This window comes from Camelus ferus, chromosome 10 (genome assembly GCF_009834535.1).
Source record: "Camelus ferus isolate YT-003-E chromosome 10, BCGSAC_Cfer_1.0, whole genome shotgun sequence".
Taxonomy (NCBI): Eukaryota; Metazoa; Chordata; class Mammalia; order Artiodactyla; family Camelidae; genus Camelus; species Camelus ferus.
In genome coordinates this window covers 59,386,464-59,405,095 of record NC_045705.1, presented here as the reverse complement: position 1 = coordinate 59,405,095, position 18,632 = coordinate 59,386,464, and the positions used below count along the sequence as shown (strand labels likewise).

The 18,632-nt window shown below is 37.6% G+C and overlaps 2 protein-coding genes across 2 annotated transcripts in view; one reads left to right on the top strand and one right to left on the bottom strand.

The window, feature by feature from the left end:
* RNF169 (ring finger protein 169) overlaps positions 1–18,632 on the bottom strand; it is an 82,290-nt gene that overhangs the window by 21,589 nt on the left and 42,069 nt on the right. The window contains exons 3-4 of the mRNA XM_014556690.2: positions 13,886–14,032; positions 8,447–8,565 (exon numbers count right to left, since the gene is read on the bottom strand). Coding sequence (XP_014412176.2) covers positions 8,447–8,565; positions 13,886–14,032 — 266 coding nt within the window. The remainder of the gene's footprint in view (positions 1–8,446; positions 8,566–13,885; positions 14,033–18,632) is intronic.
* The window catches only part of XRRA1 (X-ray radiation resistance associated 1), a 172,317-nt gene that overhangs the window by 112,999 nt on the left and 40,686 nt on the right, over positions 1–18,632 (top strand). The gene's annotated exons all lie outside the window — the stretch shown is intronic.

Genomic DNA, 18,632 nt, shown 5'->3' with positions numbered 1-18,632 from the left:
TCAGTCCCACCAAGAAGCTAAAGGCTGGAGAGGACCCACCTCCCCGCCCCTAGCCTGGGTGTGTGAGCCCCACTCCCACATACTTGAGTGAAAGCAGCAGCTTCCGTAGGCCTAGCTCTAGCTGCCATGCACCCAGAAATGGGTAAGACTTTGTTACAACCCCTCCCTTGTTGATTTATGACTGGATTCCCTTCCATATGTACACCAGCACTCTTTCTTTTTTCTTAAAGTGTACAATTTAATGGTTTTTAGTATATTTGCAGTTATTTAACCATCACAATTTTAGAACATTTCCATCACCTCATAAAGAAACTTCATACCCTTCTCCTCCTTCACCTTCTCCTCTAAGCAACCACTGATCTACTTTCTGTCTACATATTTGCTTATTCTGGACATATAGTATTTGCTGATGGATAGGAACACTTTACACAGATGCATTCCAAAAAGCCTAGCATAATGCAAAAGGATTTGAGTCTCCTCAAACAACAGGATAATAGGATAGCTTTTTACTCACCTCTGTAGCAAACTTAAGTATTTTTTAGAACAAGGCAGGGTATAAATTATTAAACAAACAGAAGGAAGGAAGCTTTATGTTGCAAAGGTTGATCATTTCAAGACAAACATTTAAGTGAAGAGCATTCTGTCATAGGGTTCTGACAGTGGCTTGATAGAAAGAATATAGGTTAGGAGTCAAGAGAGACCTGAGTTCCAATTCCATCTCTGTCACTCTACTGAGGTGAGAAGTTCTGGGGCAAGTTATTTAACCTCTTCGAACTGCATTCTCCTTAGCTATAAAATGAGAATAATGTTATAAACTTTATAGGATTAATGTGAGAACTAAAGGAAATGAGGTACATAAAGTACTCAACGTGGCAGGAAGCCCTAGGAAAAAGCTAGTTCCCTAATGCCACCCCTCACCATCCTGGCAGCCCCCTCTGGAAACTACAAAGATATTTCTATTGTAGTATGGCAGAGAGATTCCTGACACCTTTAAAACCTGCCACATCCCTTAAGTTCCACATCATTTCTTTTTAAGTTATCTTCCTTTTCCAGTACTCCATACTTTTAACAAGATTTGTCCTCTTAACCAGCTCATCCACTTGATTTGTTTCAGTTCTTTTATCCCTCCCCTCAACTCTCTCTCTCTCTCTCTCCTCCCCTCTCCTCCCCTCTCCTCCCCTCCCCCCTCCCCTCCCTTCCGCCATCATCAAGCTTTGTGGTTTCTTTTAAATCACTACCTTCTTTTTCTCTCATAGTCTCCTTACTGTTTGGACTATTCCCCACACACAACTTGCAAAGTCTACACCTTACATTTTTATAGAATTCTCTAACTGCCCTTACCTGTTCCTTTCCATGCCCTGGCCACATTTCCTCCACCCTTTAAAACTCTAATCTAAGCCACTTCTAGACACTTCGATTTTTGAGATTAAAAGAATCTTAAGAAATCATTCAGTGAAATCCCCTGGCCAGCAATAGGTCAGGCATAACAACCAGCATTTTACATAAATGAGACAGGAAGAGGTCAACTGATTTTATTCAAGCTCACCTGCTACTTTCCTAAAAACCTCCCTAGGCTAGCTTCTCTACCCTCACCTCTCTGGCTTGCCTCCTTTCATCAATTCTAGAACTAGTCTTCCAGTGTCATATCATTTATGTGTCTGATATCTGTTAACTGAAAGCATCTGTATTTCCATTTGTTCATTTTAAAAAAGAGGAACAAGTCTGTGTATTTTAATTCACTCCGACACTGACTGGGAACACAGTTAATATTGCCGAGTCTACAGTCAGTCTCTGTCTCTCTCTCTCCCCTTACACACACCTTTTAATAAGCACAGATGCTTCAGATCTCTTTTGCTGCATCCCACTCTGAACCACAGACTCAGGCTTAAAGGATCTGGACATAAGAAAACAAAATAATGTAGCTAATTTCTGTTTAATTAAGGCTTAATTATTACTCAGTAGAACACAGATTTTTCTCTTATAGAATTTTTAGAAAAGATCATAAGGTATTCCTGGAGAAGCAAGATGGCAGAGTAGAAGGACGCTTGTAGCTCACCCTCTCCCACAAATACACCAAAACTCACATCTACGGACCTACTCAGCCAACCAGAGCACCTGCTGAACTCCGACAGAACAGTGCCCTCTTCGAAAGACAAAGACGCCAAAAATCTGGTAGGAGAAAAGGAAAAAAGAAAGAAAAAGCAAAACAGTGCGGGACCAGTCCCGCGGGGAGGGAGTGGCAAAGGAGGACTGGCGCTTGTTCGCTGGGTCTCCCCTATCCAGTGGAGGGGACAGGGGGAGCCTCCGAGGCTCATATCTGCCCCGAGCACCCCTTGACCAACAGAACTGAGTTAAACGGGCACGGAGGGTCCCCGCGACACCCAGCCCGAGATGCAAGCCGGCAGCTGGGGCCGGGACAGGCCACCCGAGCTGGGTGGAGGACTGGGGCGGCTGCACTGAGGCAGCCCTGGGGGACTGCAGGGTGCTGCATGCCGTAGCTGGGACAGGATACGGAGCAGAACAACCTTGGTCCCCCATAAATTGCGAAAAAAGCAAAGCAACAAGGCTAGTGTGCCCTGGGGACAGGAGCACCATAGCCTTTGTCTCCTGAGACCCGCACCACAATTACTGGCACTTCTGGTGAGAAGAGAGGCAGGGTACAGCCACCACCACCATCTCCTCCTGTGCACAGCACCTGGGCGCGGGCGGGGCTGAGACCTGAATCCGAACCAGGGGGCTCCGCAACCTCCTAGGCAGGACTGAGACTTGCTTACAGCCCAGGCAGATAGGATCTTTCTGCCCTGGCACCTCAGAGAATTCACGCTGCCGAGACAAACAAGGAGCTGAGATTTGGCACACAGCAGGGGCAGGACCATTCCACGGTCTTCCCTGAGCCCACCTTTGGAGCACTGACCCAAGGCGGAGTGGGCAGCTGCACAGAGCAGCAGAGTGACCAGTGCCGGGAGAGGGCAGGTGGCCAACTGCCTTCCTGGCAGGAACACAGCACCTGACCACGGTGCTGGGAGGGGGCGCGACTGAACCACTTGCCTCGCCCTAGCGCATCTGACTGTGGCATCGGGAGGGGGAGTGACCCGCCCCCCCACCAGGAAAGAGCTCAGCACCTGACCCAGTGCTGGGAGGGGGCACGATCTGCTAGCCAACAGCCACTGGGAGCAGCACAGACGAGGGTGCCAACAGAGGGCCTCTGGAAACAGCAAGCTGAGTTCGCGAAACAGGGTGAAGACACAAAGACCTCTCAATAAAATCATTAAGAGCATACCATCTCCAGAACGAGATAACTGATACTCCTTAAGCCACAGTGCCAGAGAGATATGAGCAATATGAAGAAGCAGAGGAACCACTCCCAATTAAAAGATCAAGAGAAATCCCCTGAAAGCATGATCAAGGAAATAGACATTGATGGCCTACTAGATCAAGATTTCAAAAGAGGAGTGATCAAAGTACTGAAGGAACTAAAAGAGATAGTGTTTAGAGATATAAAATACGTCAAAAATGAAATAGAAGCTATAAAGAACCAAGTAGAATTAGTAAACTCATTTGCTGAGATGAGAGCTGACCTAAAGGCTGTACAAAGCAGGCTAGAAAATGCAGAGGAATGAATAAGTGACCTAGAAGACAGGACAACAGAAAGCACCCAATCAGAACAGCTGAGAGAAAAACAAATAAAAAACAATGAAAACAATATAAGGGACCTATGGGATAATATAAAGCGTGCCAATCTACGTATAATAGGGGTTCCAGAAGGGGAAGAAAGAACAAAGGGGATTGAAAAGGTATTTGAAGAAATCATGACTGAAAACTTCCCAAACCTAAAGAAGGAATCAGATATCCAAGTATAGGAAGGCCAGAGGGTCCCAAACAGACCCCCACCAAGACACATCATAATCAAGATGGCCAGAGTCAAGGATAAAGAAAGGATCCTAAAGGCACCAAGAGAAAAACAAAGAGTGAGTTACAAGGGAGCCCCTATAAGGCTCTCAGCTGATTTCTCTATACAAACACTACAGGCCAGAAGGGAGTGGCAAGATATATTCAAAATCCTGAATGAAAAAAAGGTGCAGCCTAGGATACTCTATCCACCAAGACTATCCTTTAGAATAGAAGGAGAGAGAAAGAACTTCACAGACAAGCAAAAACTAAAAGAGTTCACCAACACTAAACCCATGCTAAAAGAAATATTGACAGGTCTACTCTAAACAGAAAAGAAGCAGGATGCTACAAAAATGAGAAACTCATAACTGGAAAGGAGGTAACTGCCATGAATTACAAATAGAATAAACACAAAATTGTAAAAGAAGGCAACTAAATCATTAAGAGTGGGAGAGGGAAGCAAGGAAAGCCACTGTGGAAAACAGTATGGAGATTCCTCAAAAGACTAAAAATACTTACCATATGATCCAGCAGTCCCACTCCTGGGCATATATCCAGAAGGAACCCTACTTCAAAATGACACCTGCACCCCAATGTTCATAGCAGCACTATTTACAATAGCCAAGACATGGAAACAGCCTAAATGTCCATCAACAGATGACTGAATAAAGAAGCTGTGGTATATTTATATGATGGAATACTATTCAGCCACAAAAACCAACAACATAACGCCATTTGTAGCAACATGGATGTTCCTGGAGAATGTCATTCTAAGTGAGGTAAGCCAGAAAGAAAGAAAAATACCATATGAGATCACTCGTATGTGGAATCTAAAAAAAAAAAAAAAAGTACAAAACAGAAACAGACTCACAGACATAGAATACAAACTTATGGTTGGGGGTGGGAAGGGACAGACTGGGATTTTAAAATGCAGAATGATGATAAACAAGATTATACTGTATAGCACAGGGAAATATATACAAGATCTTGTGGTAACTCATAGCAGAAAAAAAATGTGACAATGAATATGTATGTGTTCATGTATAACTGAAAAATTGTGCTCTACACTAGAATTTGACACAACATTGTAAAGTGACTATTATTCAATAAAAAAAGTAAAAAAAATAAGTAAGTAAGGTATTCCTAATGCATTAAAAAACTAGCAACTTTATAGTATAAAAGCTTTATCAATGTGGTCACTAGACACCCCCCTAAATCCCACACTAATCCTATGGAATCTAGTCTAAAACACAGCTGCTAGCCAATCTGTTTCCTCCACAGCTCCTAGAGTCCTCCATTCCTTGAGACCCTAGGCTGTAAGTTTGGCAACCATTTCTGACAAAGCCCCCCTTTAAGTTACCCATGGACACAAGATCTATCTCATTCAAACATTCCACAAGTATTACTGAGCCTCTATTATGTGCCTGGCACAGTACTAAGTACTGTGAATACAGTGGTGAACAAGATTTTGCCCCTGCTTGTAAAGGATTTAAAGTCTAGTGGGAAAATGGGCAGAGGCAGCATAGGGCTCTATAAGAAGGTCATAGGGGACAAGAGAGTGTAGTAGAAAGAGCCAAGAAACGTCAGTTTTAACTCAGCTTCCTACTATTCTAGCAGTCTAAGATTTGGCAAGCCACATTCTCTCTCTGGGCTTTCATCTTCTCATCCATAAAACAAAGGAATTAGGTAAGACAATATTTAAGGTCCTCTTCAGCTCTAAGAATTTTAAGACAAGGTAACAACAAAGTAGCAGCAGCAATACTCACTGAAGGCTTATCATGTGCCAGAAATCTCACTAGGCACCATTTACTTAAGATACAATTTTGTACTGAATAGCAGTACTGGAATTACTCCATCGCTTTCTTTTTTTCATCTTTTAAACTGAAAAGAGGATAGTTTGATTATATTTATGTTTATGGTTATACCCTATTCCTAAGAAGACTTTTAAGTTGACTTACAGTAAAAATACAAAGACTGAGCCTTAACAGAGAATAAAGAAGTAAGTAATAAATATGAGAAGAGTATACCAAAAACTAGCTTTTAAAATTATAGGCCATGTTGAAAAACCATGATGACTGAATTAAAAACTCTGTCCTAATCCTAAACTTCCTGACAGCCAAAGCAAAGATGAAAAACACAAATGGACACGTAGCTCTTAGAAAAGACACTAGCTCAACAGAGAAAGTTTTTCCAGACTGAGCTTTAGAATAATTTACAACCAGATTCTAGTGGTGAAGAGGGGATGAGGAATGAAAATAAATAAATTTAAACAAACCAGTTTTTCAGATATTTAAAAGTTTAACTTTATAATTATATATCTTATGGTTCAAGTTAATTCTTTTCAATTAATGTATATTTTATGATTAACTTAGAAATGACCTTGGGCTAACTATATCTCTGTCTGCCCATCTGGAAGAGGTTTGATTTTCAAAGGACTACAGAACATTGTAATAGTGTTCAAAGCTCTTTTTGCTTTGAATTTTTCAAGTGAAAATAGCTGCTGCCAAGACTCACAGCCACAATTTATCGATGGATTCCTTCCAAAATAACCATCCGATCAGGTCTACTCACTCTTACCTCCATGCTTTTGGGCTTAAGAAAGAAAAGTTTATAAAGTAGAGAAGTAAAATAAAGGCAGATTAATTTCATTTAAATACAGGTGTAAAAAATTTTAAAGCCTATACATATGAACTCTCTTTAGGAAAAGAACTTGCAGAGAAAACCTAATATTTGCTGTTGCTTAACCGATAAGAAAAAATGCATCTGAAATAACCCAAAACTATTAACAATGCTAATTTTTTAAATTGTGGCAAACTATATATAACATAAAAGTTACCATTTTAACAGCTACCTGTAAAAGACTGAAATTAGAACATTCTCTAACACCATGTACAAAAATAAACTCAAAATGGAGTAAAGACCTAAATGTAAGACCAGATACTATAAAACTCCTAGAGGAAAACATAGGCAGAACACTCGTGGACATATATTACAGCAATGTTTTTTTAACCAGCTCCTGGAGTACTGGAATTAAAAGCAAAAATAAACAAATGGGATTTAGTTAAACTTAAAAGCTTTTGCACAGCTAAGGATACCATCAACAAAACGAAAAGATAGCCTACAGAATGGGAGAAAATACTTGCAAATGATGTGACTGACAAGGGACTAATTTCCAAAATATACAAACAGCTCGTACACCTTAGTATCAAAGAAACAAGAAACCCAATCCAAAAATGGGCAGAAGACCTAAACAAGCAATTCTCCAGTGAAGAGACATACAAATGGCCAGAAGGCTCATGAAAAAATGCTTAGCATCACTGTTAGAGAAATGCAGATCAAAACTACAATGAGATTATCACCTCACACCAGCCAGAATGGCCATCATTGAAAAGTCTACAAACAATAGATGCTGGAGAGGGTGTGGAGAAAAGGGAACCCTCCTACACTGTTGGTGGGAGTGTGAACTGGTGCAGCCACTATGGAGGACAGTATGGAGGTTCCTTAAAAAACTGAAAATAGACTTACCATGTGATCCAGCAATCCCACTCCTGGGCATATATCCAGAGAAAAATAAAATTCTAAAAGACACTGTTTATGATAGCCAAGACTTGGAAACAACCCAAATGTCCATCAACAGATGACTGGATAAAGATGTGGTACATATATACAATGGAACAGTACAATACAATCAGCCATAAAAAAGAATAAAATAACGCCATTTGCAGCAATATGGATGGACCTGAAGATTGTCATTCTAAGTGAAGTGGACCGGAAAGAGAAAGAAAAATGCCATATGACACCATTTATATGAGGAATCTAAAAAATAATAATAAGGACATAAATGAACTACTCATTACTTATAACTAAGATGATTGATCTCTTGAAAATTTGTAAGCACACTGACTGTCCTTTATGATTGGATTACTGCATTCTGTTGATTCTGATTTTGTAGTTGGCTTTATTCCTTTGATAACTATGTACGGTTAGAAAGATAAAGCTCTAATCTGTTCTTAGAAACAATAATCAGTACATATATGTAAACTAAAAAAATTATGCAGTATATTGTATATATGTATTTACATGCAATATAATGTGTATGTGCAAACTATAATAATTCTACCTAATAAAACTTAAAAAGAAAAAAAAAAGTTACCATTTTAACCATTTTAAGTTTACAGTCACATTGCTATGCAACCACCACCGTACTAATTCTTTTAACATATCAATATGACTCATCTCATTGTCAGTACTAACAACTCCATACTGATTTCCTAAATATCATCTGGAATTGAAACTTAGTATTTTCTTATCTTTGCAGCAGAGCAATTAGCATAGTCTTATCCTGAGGATACCACAAATGGGTCAAACTTACTTTTCTTCAAAAATTCAGATTAGCCCCTTGTTCCTAATCCATATTTGAAAACCAGTTCCCCCTCTTTTCCCCACTCCCACCTTCCCCAAAGTAGCTACAACAAGTACTTTTGCACCCCCAGTCCCTTTTGTCTTATACCCGAAAATGAAAGAACCCTGACTGAATTCAGTATCAGCCTCTTACCCTGCCAGGAAAGCTAAGGAGTAGGAATTGTTCTTGGAAACAAATGCCGAGCGGTGTGTCTGTATCATCTTGACTCGGGAAGGTTCTTCATTCTCTGAATCTGAGAGACGTGCAGGACACTGTCAGGAGACAAGGGAGACAACACTGTCCATTTGGGGTTCCCATGGCATCTCCCATAGCTATTGTTCAAATCTAGTCTATGTCACTTCTCTCTGAGTTCCAATCTACGTTTCCAACTGCCTCCTAGAGATCCCAAATGCATCTCTAACAGTATTTCCAAAATCAAACTCACTTATTTTTCTTCTCTAAGTCCCACTACCAACCCAGTTAGAAGCTTCAATCCACAACTTTCTTTTCTTCAAAGTTACAACATTGTATAGAAGTTTTCAGTACCCCAACACCTCTAAATACTTTATTTCATTTACTCTTTAACCAGCCCCACTAAGAAGGGGTTATTACCTGTCTTTTATAGATGGCAAACTGAGGCTCAGAATAGTTCAATTGCCTAGGATTGTAGAGTTAATAAGTAGCTATGCTGGTACTTAGATCCAGAGTGTCTGTCCCCAGACTGCCTCCATGTTATTTCCACTGTACTCCCTTCTACTCCTAAAATGTCTCTCAGATCTAACTCTTCCCATGTATAATCACTGTCATTGTCTTTCCTTGGATTCTCGTCATCTTCTGCCTGGACTATTGCAATAATCTACTCACAAGCCTTGCACTCTCCAGTCTTTCTTCCCTCTAATCCTTTCCACAGTATCAGGCACACAGACAGAATCCTGTCACTCCTCTGCATAACTGTTGGTGACGTCACAAGGTCTCAACCCCACAGCATGATCCAATAACCTTCACAAACTAGATCTGACTCTCTTTCATAGTTTTTCTCCCTCCTGTTCCCACACAGGTAACTCCTTGAGCTCTAGTACAATCAAACTACTTTCTCCACATGTACCATCATAGTCTTTCAAAATTCCTATTCTTTTGGACATGCTATTATTCCCTTTGCCTAAGATTCCCCTTCTACATTCTCTGCCTATAAAATACCAATTGGCCTTTCAGAGACATCTTAAATGTCACTTTCTCTGCAAGGGCTTCCAAATACTGCTACATCAGCTTTTTACATCTTAATGACACTCACTCATTTCCTTCCTTTTATTTTAGAGTCTCCTTTTGAGTCCTTAAATTTACATCTGAAGTTTCTTTTACATGTGCCTTTTGCACACAACGTGTCATGAGGATTTGCTCATGATTCATTAGGAGTCGTCTTTTAGGGGGAGCAACTAATCACACTGAACTGCAGCTTCTTATTTAGGAACTTTAGACAAACTCTCTAAGAGTAAATGACGACCTTTTCTTTAAAACTTCTAACACCATTATATATAGTAAGTAAACAAAGAAATGTTTAATCATCTAATGATTAACCAGTTATCTAATGATTAAATGACTATCAAAGTTAGAGTTGTAGATGGGGCATGCAAGGCATCCTATAGGTCAGAGTACCTTGTATTCCTTAAATGCTTTGTTACTCTATAGGCTGAGAGGCACGTGCATACAATAGGCTAAGTTCCCTAATGACCTCTGAGAAAGAGTTGAAGAATTAGAATTTATAGAGCTTTTCAATTTATTAGGGTATCACTCCTTAAAGAACCCTGTTGTACAAAAAATTCACTGGAGAAACTTTAATAGCATAAATAGCATAATCAAATTTTCAACTCTGGGAAAAAGGAAAAGCTTTGACATCAGTAGACTCAACAGGGGATAAATAATGCAGTTTCTGTTTACTTAGGTCTGTCTTCATAATCATTTCAGTACCAAGTAAGAGAATAATTAAATCCCAGCTCTATTACTTAGCTATCATTGTCACTATCTTTCTGAGCCTCAGTTTCTCACCTGAAAAATTAAGAATGCTTTGTCTACTCACAGATTGTGATAAACCGTTAAAAGCGCATAGTACATTAGCTAACAAGTAGTAAGTGCTCCACGGAAGATAGATTTGCTTGTATCAATTTAAATACTACTAATCTTTTAAGAAAAAAACTTTGGTATTATAATAGCTATATGCCAGATTTCTTTTAATTGTTGAAAATAAATTTACCTTATAAAAAATAATTATATAAACAGAAGGTACCCCAATCCCTCTATATTTCTACCCCAAAAAACCTAGAGCATAAGATAGGAAAATATTTACCTCTCATCTTTAACTTTGGATAAGAATAAGCCTATAGCACTATGGATTCCTAAGATGGAAATCTCTGAAGTGATATTTTTCTAAATGTGCCTAAAAAAATTAACAGAATGATAATATACAGAGTTGGCAAGGGTGTGAGGAAATTAGTTTAGCACTTTTTTACTACTAGTGGGAGTATAATTATATACAAACTTTCTGGAGGTCAACTGAATAAGAAGTACCAGAAAGTCTTAAAAGGTACACTCCCTTTGATCTGATCATTCCACCTCTAGTAATTTATTCTAAGGAACTAATGAGCCAAGAGACTTTCATCACAGTGGTGGTCTAAGGTAGCAAAAAATCAACAGGAGATTAATTAAAACAAATTCTACAGTAAAGAGTAACTAGCAGGCCACTAAATAACGATGTGGGGTTCTTTATTTACATGGAAAGACTTCCACAACTTATATTTTAAAATGTTATAAAACAGTATATATAATGGGTTGCAGTTTCTGAAAAGAAAAACAATATATTTTATACCTACACACTTAGAAAAGAAGTCTGGAAGGATACTTACCAAAATGTTTATAGGGGTTATCTCTAGGTTGTGGGATGAGAAGCAATTTTTCACTTTTAGCCTTATCATCTTTGATGTGACTATAATTGTTACACCAAATTGTTTCCCAGCAATTCACATTATTATCAGTATTAACTGTACCACAATAAATCATAATAAATTAAACATGGTGCCTATTTTATTTCCATTCTGAACAAGTAACAGCAGATAACTATGCTTCTAGAATAAGCACCTTCCTCCCTCTATTTGAATTCAGTTTGGTACACATGTATCAAACACTTGTGATGTGCAAGGTACTACAGGAGATTTAAAAATAGGTAGGACACATTCCCTATACTCAACAAACTTACACATCAAGTAGCGACACATAAACATACAAATAACCATAAGGTAAGGAAGAATGCAGTAAGTCCTATAAAAGTTACAAAGTGAGGAGAGGAAAGTTGAGAGGGGAGAAATGGATGACAGGAGTGGAGAAACAAGTAAGGAATCCCTATAGGCTCCAGGAAGGTGACAGCTTTTGAACTGGACATGGAAAGATAAATAGCCTTTCAACAGTTAAGGTCAGTGGCGTTTCAATGAGATGAAATGCAAGACCAAGACTCTCAGGAGGGAAAGCAAAGGTTAGATACTTGGGGTAAGCAAACAGCTCTGTTCCCTAGAGTTTGGGGGTTGTAAGCAAGGATGGAAAGATAAACTAGAATAATACTAAGGACCTAAATGTTGGAGTTAAGAGTTCTCATTTAAATTCCACAGGAAATGGGGAGCCACTGAGGTATTTAGAGCAGGTGGGTAAAATGATCAGTCCAGTTCTAATCATAATACTCTCTAAAATATAATCCTTCAGTTGGCTTTCCACTGAGACCATCTGAGCTTCTCTTCAGTCCCAATTTGAATGTTTCCTTGGCTCAATGAAGTTATTTGTTCAACACCAAAAGCTCTTAAGACACATTTAGAGCAAAATTAGTCATTTAATAATTCCTCAAAAATATAAAAGCAACCAGAAAAAAACATAAAATCATAAAAATCTAAAACTTGAAGTGTTCATAGATTCAGTTTTATTCAATATGTTTTCCATAGAAAAATTTGCAAACCTGGCTATTGCCAATCAGAATTTGTACTTCCTGATTCCTTTTAAGATTAAATTATAGGTTGATAAAATTCATTTCTATTTCAAAGATTGTAGTGGCAAAAGAAAAAATAATTAGACTAATTTCCAATTCTTGTTATTAATTAATACTAGAGATCATTTCCTGGAGGGAACTTGGATCTGGCAAGGCCAAAAACAGCAGGTTCATTCTATCAAAGGCCCGTAGTAAAGAGTAAGCTCTCTCTGTCGAGATTGGCTTGTCCTAATGGGGCCCTAATGGACAGTCCCTTTGGGGTGAAGAGGCAGAGTTTGCAGTCTTTAGAGACCACATACAGCACTTGAGGCTATTAGTCAGAAGACATACTATATGCATAAGACTATCATATGTTTCATTCTTGCCTTCCTAGATGAACTGTATTCTCTCCAACTGCAGTCTTTTTCCTTCTGTAGTTCCCAATGAACAGAGCACTGAGTACACAAGAACTTCATGTTTGTAAACTGAATCTTTTAGAAGACTGGAATGCAAATGGTTGTTTTTAATAATAATTACATGATAATAATTATTATTATTACTAGAATCAAAGAGCCCCACGTGCATGCTGACAGTCAGCAAATACTATCAATCTAAGAAAACTTAAGTAATCTCAATTTTTGAAGTTCAGGAAAAATGACTGCAAAGAGTAAACCAAAAACACAGAGAAATTAACCTTGCCAAAGTTTGTACACAGTCTATTACAATGCTGGGACCCGTTTAAGAGGCAGACTTCTCATTCAGAGATTTTTTTCCTCTATTCTATGTTGTCCGTCTTTATATACGATAAAGCTTTATTAAATCCACCAAATTAAAAATATAACCTGAAATACTAACAAGCCTGAATCACAAAATATTTTAAAATATATGATTCTAAAGATATGTTAAGTACATACAACAAGCAATAGAAGATGTCCAATCAAATACGAGTTACTAAAGGAAAAAAACCTCAATTGTAATCATCGATTTGAGCGTAATCAGTGGATCCTCCAAAACTGCTTCCAAATATTAGTTAAATTTTCCATTTATAACCATTTTCAGTAATTTGCTTGGTAAATAAGTAAGGGGAAAAAATTCAAGCAAGATATGGCCCAATGAGAAGTCTAATTAGGTTAAGTTTAAACTGAGTATCTAATCTAATACTGAGGACCTACCCTGTATCTAGAACTGTGCTGCTTGGGGCACTATAAAGAGTAAAGGGAAGTAAAATACAAACTTTGAGGAAATCGAGTTAAGGAAATAATACATACAGAACTTAAATGTCAAATAACAACACATTACGTCAAAATGACAACATAATTATAAAACTTACCACAAGTACTATACTATATTAGGTTTTCCCTCACTCAACTTTTTTCACCACTGTCCCCCTCTTAATCTTTCCATACAAGTCTCACTGTTCCATTCGTAAACCATTTTCTCCAGCTCTCATCTTGATGCTAAATTCTTCACTACTCTTAAGCTGCACAGTTAACGACTATTATTGTTCGCCAACATATGTTTTTCAGACCCATGTCACCTGGGCTAATTGCTGATTTTGAGGCAACTGTCCATCAGAAAGGTGATCTACTTACACGCTCCAGATTTGTTTTCAGTACTAATGGCTCATCTCTTTTTTTCTGTTCATCCATTTTCCTTTTTCCTATTTCTGTATCCTCTGGTAACAGCTTGTGGATTTGATCTTCAGAGGTTTTCTCCTCTTGTAACTTTTCTTCTCTCAGCTAAAAATACAAATTACACCAAGACAGCAGAGTTTAGGCAACTATACTTAAAAACATCTTTTACTCAATAATCTGTAAGAATGAACCACAAAGTTTTGAGACTATTTTTCTTATTGGATATAAAGCCCTCTTAATTTTTAAGTAAGTCTACTTTACTGGACTCTGGCCAAACATTTGCTTCATGGTTTAAGATTTACTGCTCTGCATTTCTGAGCAATATGAAATTGTAAAAGCTAAGATAATACACATATAATTAAAAAAATGAGGTTTATTCACTTAGCCAAAAAAAGCTGAACCTGAAAACTTTCCTTATTCCCATAAGCCATATGTAACTGCTTCAGACCAGGAGAACAGCAGAGATGTAGGCCACAGAGGGCCAGAGAAGCTGGGCTAGGCAAACCAGATCTTTGGGCCAACTGGCAACAGAAGTAACTGGACTATCTCAGTTCCAGTATCCTACAATTTATGCAGTTATCTTGTGATCTAGAGGAAAGGTCAAGATACATGGTCTACAAAGAAATTTAAGGCAGAGTAATATGCTCCTCATGGGGGGAGGGGGGAGTGTAGCATGGCATTATGAATATAAGATGGGCTTTGGAGTAAAAATCTGGGTTCTAGTGGTTCTATCACTTATTTACCAGCTGTATGATCTTGGGCAAATGAACCATCATATGTTCACCTACAAAACAGGGATAATGCTACTTTGCAGATACTGTTTTAAGAAGTTAACGAGGTAATAATATAAAGTACTTACTGTAGTATCTTGCTATATACTTATAGTATAACAAGAGTTCCCTATCCTAACCTTTCTTTAATTTCTTTTCATTGCCTAAGGTTTTAATAAAATTTAAATAACAAAATGTATATCAAAGCAATTCCAGGCTACTAATACTTTTAATTATACTCATAAAAAAATAAAGTCTTTTTATTGACAGTCAACTCAAGGTTAAAAAACAAAAACAACAATAACAATAAACAACAATAAAGATTCAGTCTTATCTTTTCCAATTTCTACAGGATGATTCCAATAAACCCTAACTAGTCTTTAACATGCTGAGTCTAACTCAAGAGGTTATGAACATGCAATGAACACCATATACAATGTTATTCAGGAGGAAATTGAAATAATGTACTCCCAACTCTGCCCAAGTCATACAAGAAAACAAGAGAAAGGAGGCTAATCCATAGATAGGGAGAAAGCAAACCTGAAGTCTATGCTGATTGCCCACATATAAGATCAATGCCTTTTGATGATCTTAGACGAGACACTCTTATTCAAGAATATGACCACAGGCTACACAAAGAGGCATTCATTTTTAGAGGATAGACAAGCAGAGTGGCACAAAAGAGAACAGGTTTTAGCATCACATTAATTATCATCATTTACTGAACTGTTATGTGTCAGGTGCTAAGCAAAAGCCACTGTACATAATCTACTTTTAAAAAACTAAGGTTTAAGAGTTAGGTAAATGTGTTCAAATTTATGGAGCCAAGGCCTTGGAGCTGGAATTCAAATCTACGTTTATCTCAGTGGTTCTCAACCAAAGATGATTTTGCCTCTCAGGGAACATGTGGCAATGTCTAGGGCACTCTTGATTGTCACAACTGAGGGGATAAGGTGTGTGCTACTGGCATCTAGTGGGCAGAGGCCAGGAATTGCTACTAAACACCCTAAATGCACAGGATAGCCTCCAATAATGTATACATACACAGATACTACTATTTTATAAAAACCTAAATTTTAAATTTCCTGTTTTATATATTTTAGTGTTATTTTATTTAGTGCTTAGTAGTATTTACATACTATGTTCTCTGGCTTTTCTAGTGTTTTGGAATGTACCCTCTGCCTCCTAGTGTTTATTGATGCTCTCAAAGTTTTGACAATGAACATGTGTTGCTGGCAAAACAATCTTTTCATTGCAATGTTGAGTCGCTGCTAACACAGCATCAACTTAATGCTGAAAATTTACAAAACTGAAAAAACCCATATATTCATTTAAATCTTCACATTAATAGTGTTATCTCTATACTGGGTTCTGCAGATGCTATTTTTTGACCCTTTTGGTGATTATTTGTAAGGATTTGAGAACTTGGTCTCTGGGAAAGAGATTTTATACTCAGGGAAAATGGCTCAGAGAGTGTCAGAAAGTAGCATGGAAACTTGAATAGGAAATAACAACAGCTGCTGTTTACTGAACTCTTCTATGGCCTAGGCATTAAGTTTATAGAGCTTATCTTATCTAATCCTTAAGGGTTTTGTTTGTATCTATCATTATCATTTTATAGACACAAAACTTAACACTCATGGTTATTTCCTAAAGTCACTGTTTGAATACTGAAGAGCTTAGATTTTTAAGCAAACCTTTGGAACTTCAGATACTAGCATTTCTCAACCTCAGCACTACTGACATTTTGGGGCAGATAATTCTTTGTTAAGGGGAGCTGGTCAGAGTCTGAGTAGAAGGCTTATTCATGAATATTTTATTGGGGAGCAGGAGTTAAGGATGGAATAGCATAACAATGAGAGACAACAAGCCAGTAAAAGTGGCTGGCCTAATAGTTGGCTACAGAGAACAATATGAGAAATAGTATGAAATGCATCTCAAGGCTATCAGTTTTCCAAATTGGTTATTCAGATTACACTCCCACCCTCCAACCCAATGTAGCAGAATGACAGTTGCTCTCAACCTTGTGAGCACTGTGTTTCTATTTTAGCCATTTCAGTGCATACATACTGCCACTACATTATGACTTCAATTTGCATTTCTCTGATGACTGAACATGTAGAGCAGCTTTTCATATGTTTACTGACTATCTGGAAATTCTCTTTTATGAAGTGCCTATTCACATTGTTGCCCATTTTTCTTTTAAATATTTGGGTTTTTCCTAGTAATTTTAGGAATTATTTATATTTTTTGGATATGAGGCAATTTTCAAGGAAAAAATATACATACAAGATACACACTTTTTTTTCCCCTCTCACAGTAACTTGCTACTCTCTTGGTAGTGTCTTTTGAACACTAGAAGTTCTAGGTTTTAATGTAGTTTAATTTAACATTAGTGCTTTTTATATCCTATTTAAGAAATTCTCCCATGTTATCTTTTAGAAGCTTATTATTTGACCTTTCACATTTAGATGTATAATTCACTTAGAATTGATTTTTTTAAAAAATCAACCACGTTAAGGAATAATCTACATATGATAAAATGAACACATATGGAATGCATAGCTCTATGAATTGTGACAAATGTGTATATCCATATAACCATATCCCTAATCAAGATTTAGAACATTTTACCACCCAAGAAAGTCCCTTCAAGCCCACTAGCCATCTATCTCCCACCCTACACAGCCCTTGGCAACCTTTAATCTGGTAACTATGACTACAGGTTAGTTTTGCATGTTATAAAATCACATAGTATATAATCCTTTACATCAGGATTCATTCACTCAGCATATTTTTGATATTCATCCATGTTACTGAGTTTATTATTATATTCCTTTTATGGGTGAGCTATATTCCATTGTATGAATATATCACAGTTTGTTTATCCACTTAAGTGTTGTACATTTGGGTTGTATTTAATTTGGGTTGTATTTAGTTTGGGGCTGTTATGAATAAAGCTGCTATGAACAAAGCTGCTATGAACATTCATGTCTTTTTGTGGACAGATGTTTTTCTTAGGCTTGGCTAAACAGCTACAAGTGGTTTGCTGGGTCAAGTAGTAAGTATATGTTTAAATTTATAAACAGCCAAATGTTTCCCATGGAGGTTATACCATTTTATACAGTCAGCCCTCCATATACATGGATTCCATGGATTGAACCAACCAGCAGATCAAAAATCCAGAATCAATCCACCTTTGGTGGAACCCGTGGATGCCACAGATATAAATGCCAACTCTACTAAGTCACTTAATATAAGGGACTTGAGCATCCACAGACTTTGGTATCTGCAGGGTTTCTGGAACCATTCCTCTGTGGATGCTGAGGGAGGACTGCACTCCCACTAACAATGCATGAGAGTTCCAGCTTAGTCACATTTGCACATTAATTCGCACATGAGGAATTCTTAGCCTTTTAATTTTAGCTGTTCTAGAGGACGTAAAAGGACATCATATTGTAATTTTAATAAGTTATCTCCCTGCTGGCTAATTATGTTGAGCATCTTTCCATATGTTTAGTAGCATTATCTTCTTTTATGAAGTGTCTGTTCAATCAAACCTTTTACCCAATTTTTTTAACCTTATTATTAAGGGCAACAGTTCTTTATAAATTCTGGATACAAGTCCACTGTTAGATATACATTTTGAGAATATCTTCTCCCAGTCTTTGCTTTGCCTTTATTTCCTAAATGAGTCGGAGTTTTTAACTTAGTAAAATCCAATATATCAATTTTTTCTTCTGTGATTAGGGTTTCTTGTGTTCCTATCTAGTAAATCTTTGCCTACCCCAAGGTCAAAATTTTTTTCTTCTACCTTTTCTTCTGCATAGTTTTAGCTTTTATGTTTAGTCTATGATCTATTTTGAATTAATGTTTGTATATTGTGTAAAGTAGAGATCAAAATTCACCTTTACTTATTCATAGGATATTCAGTT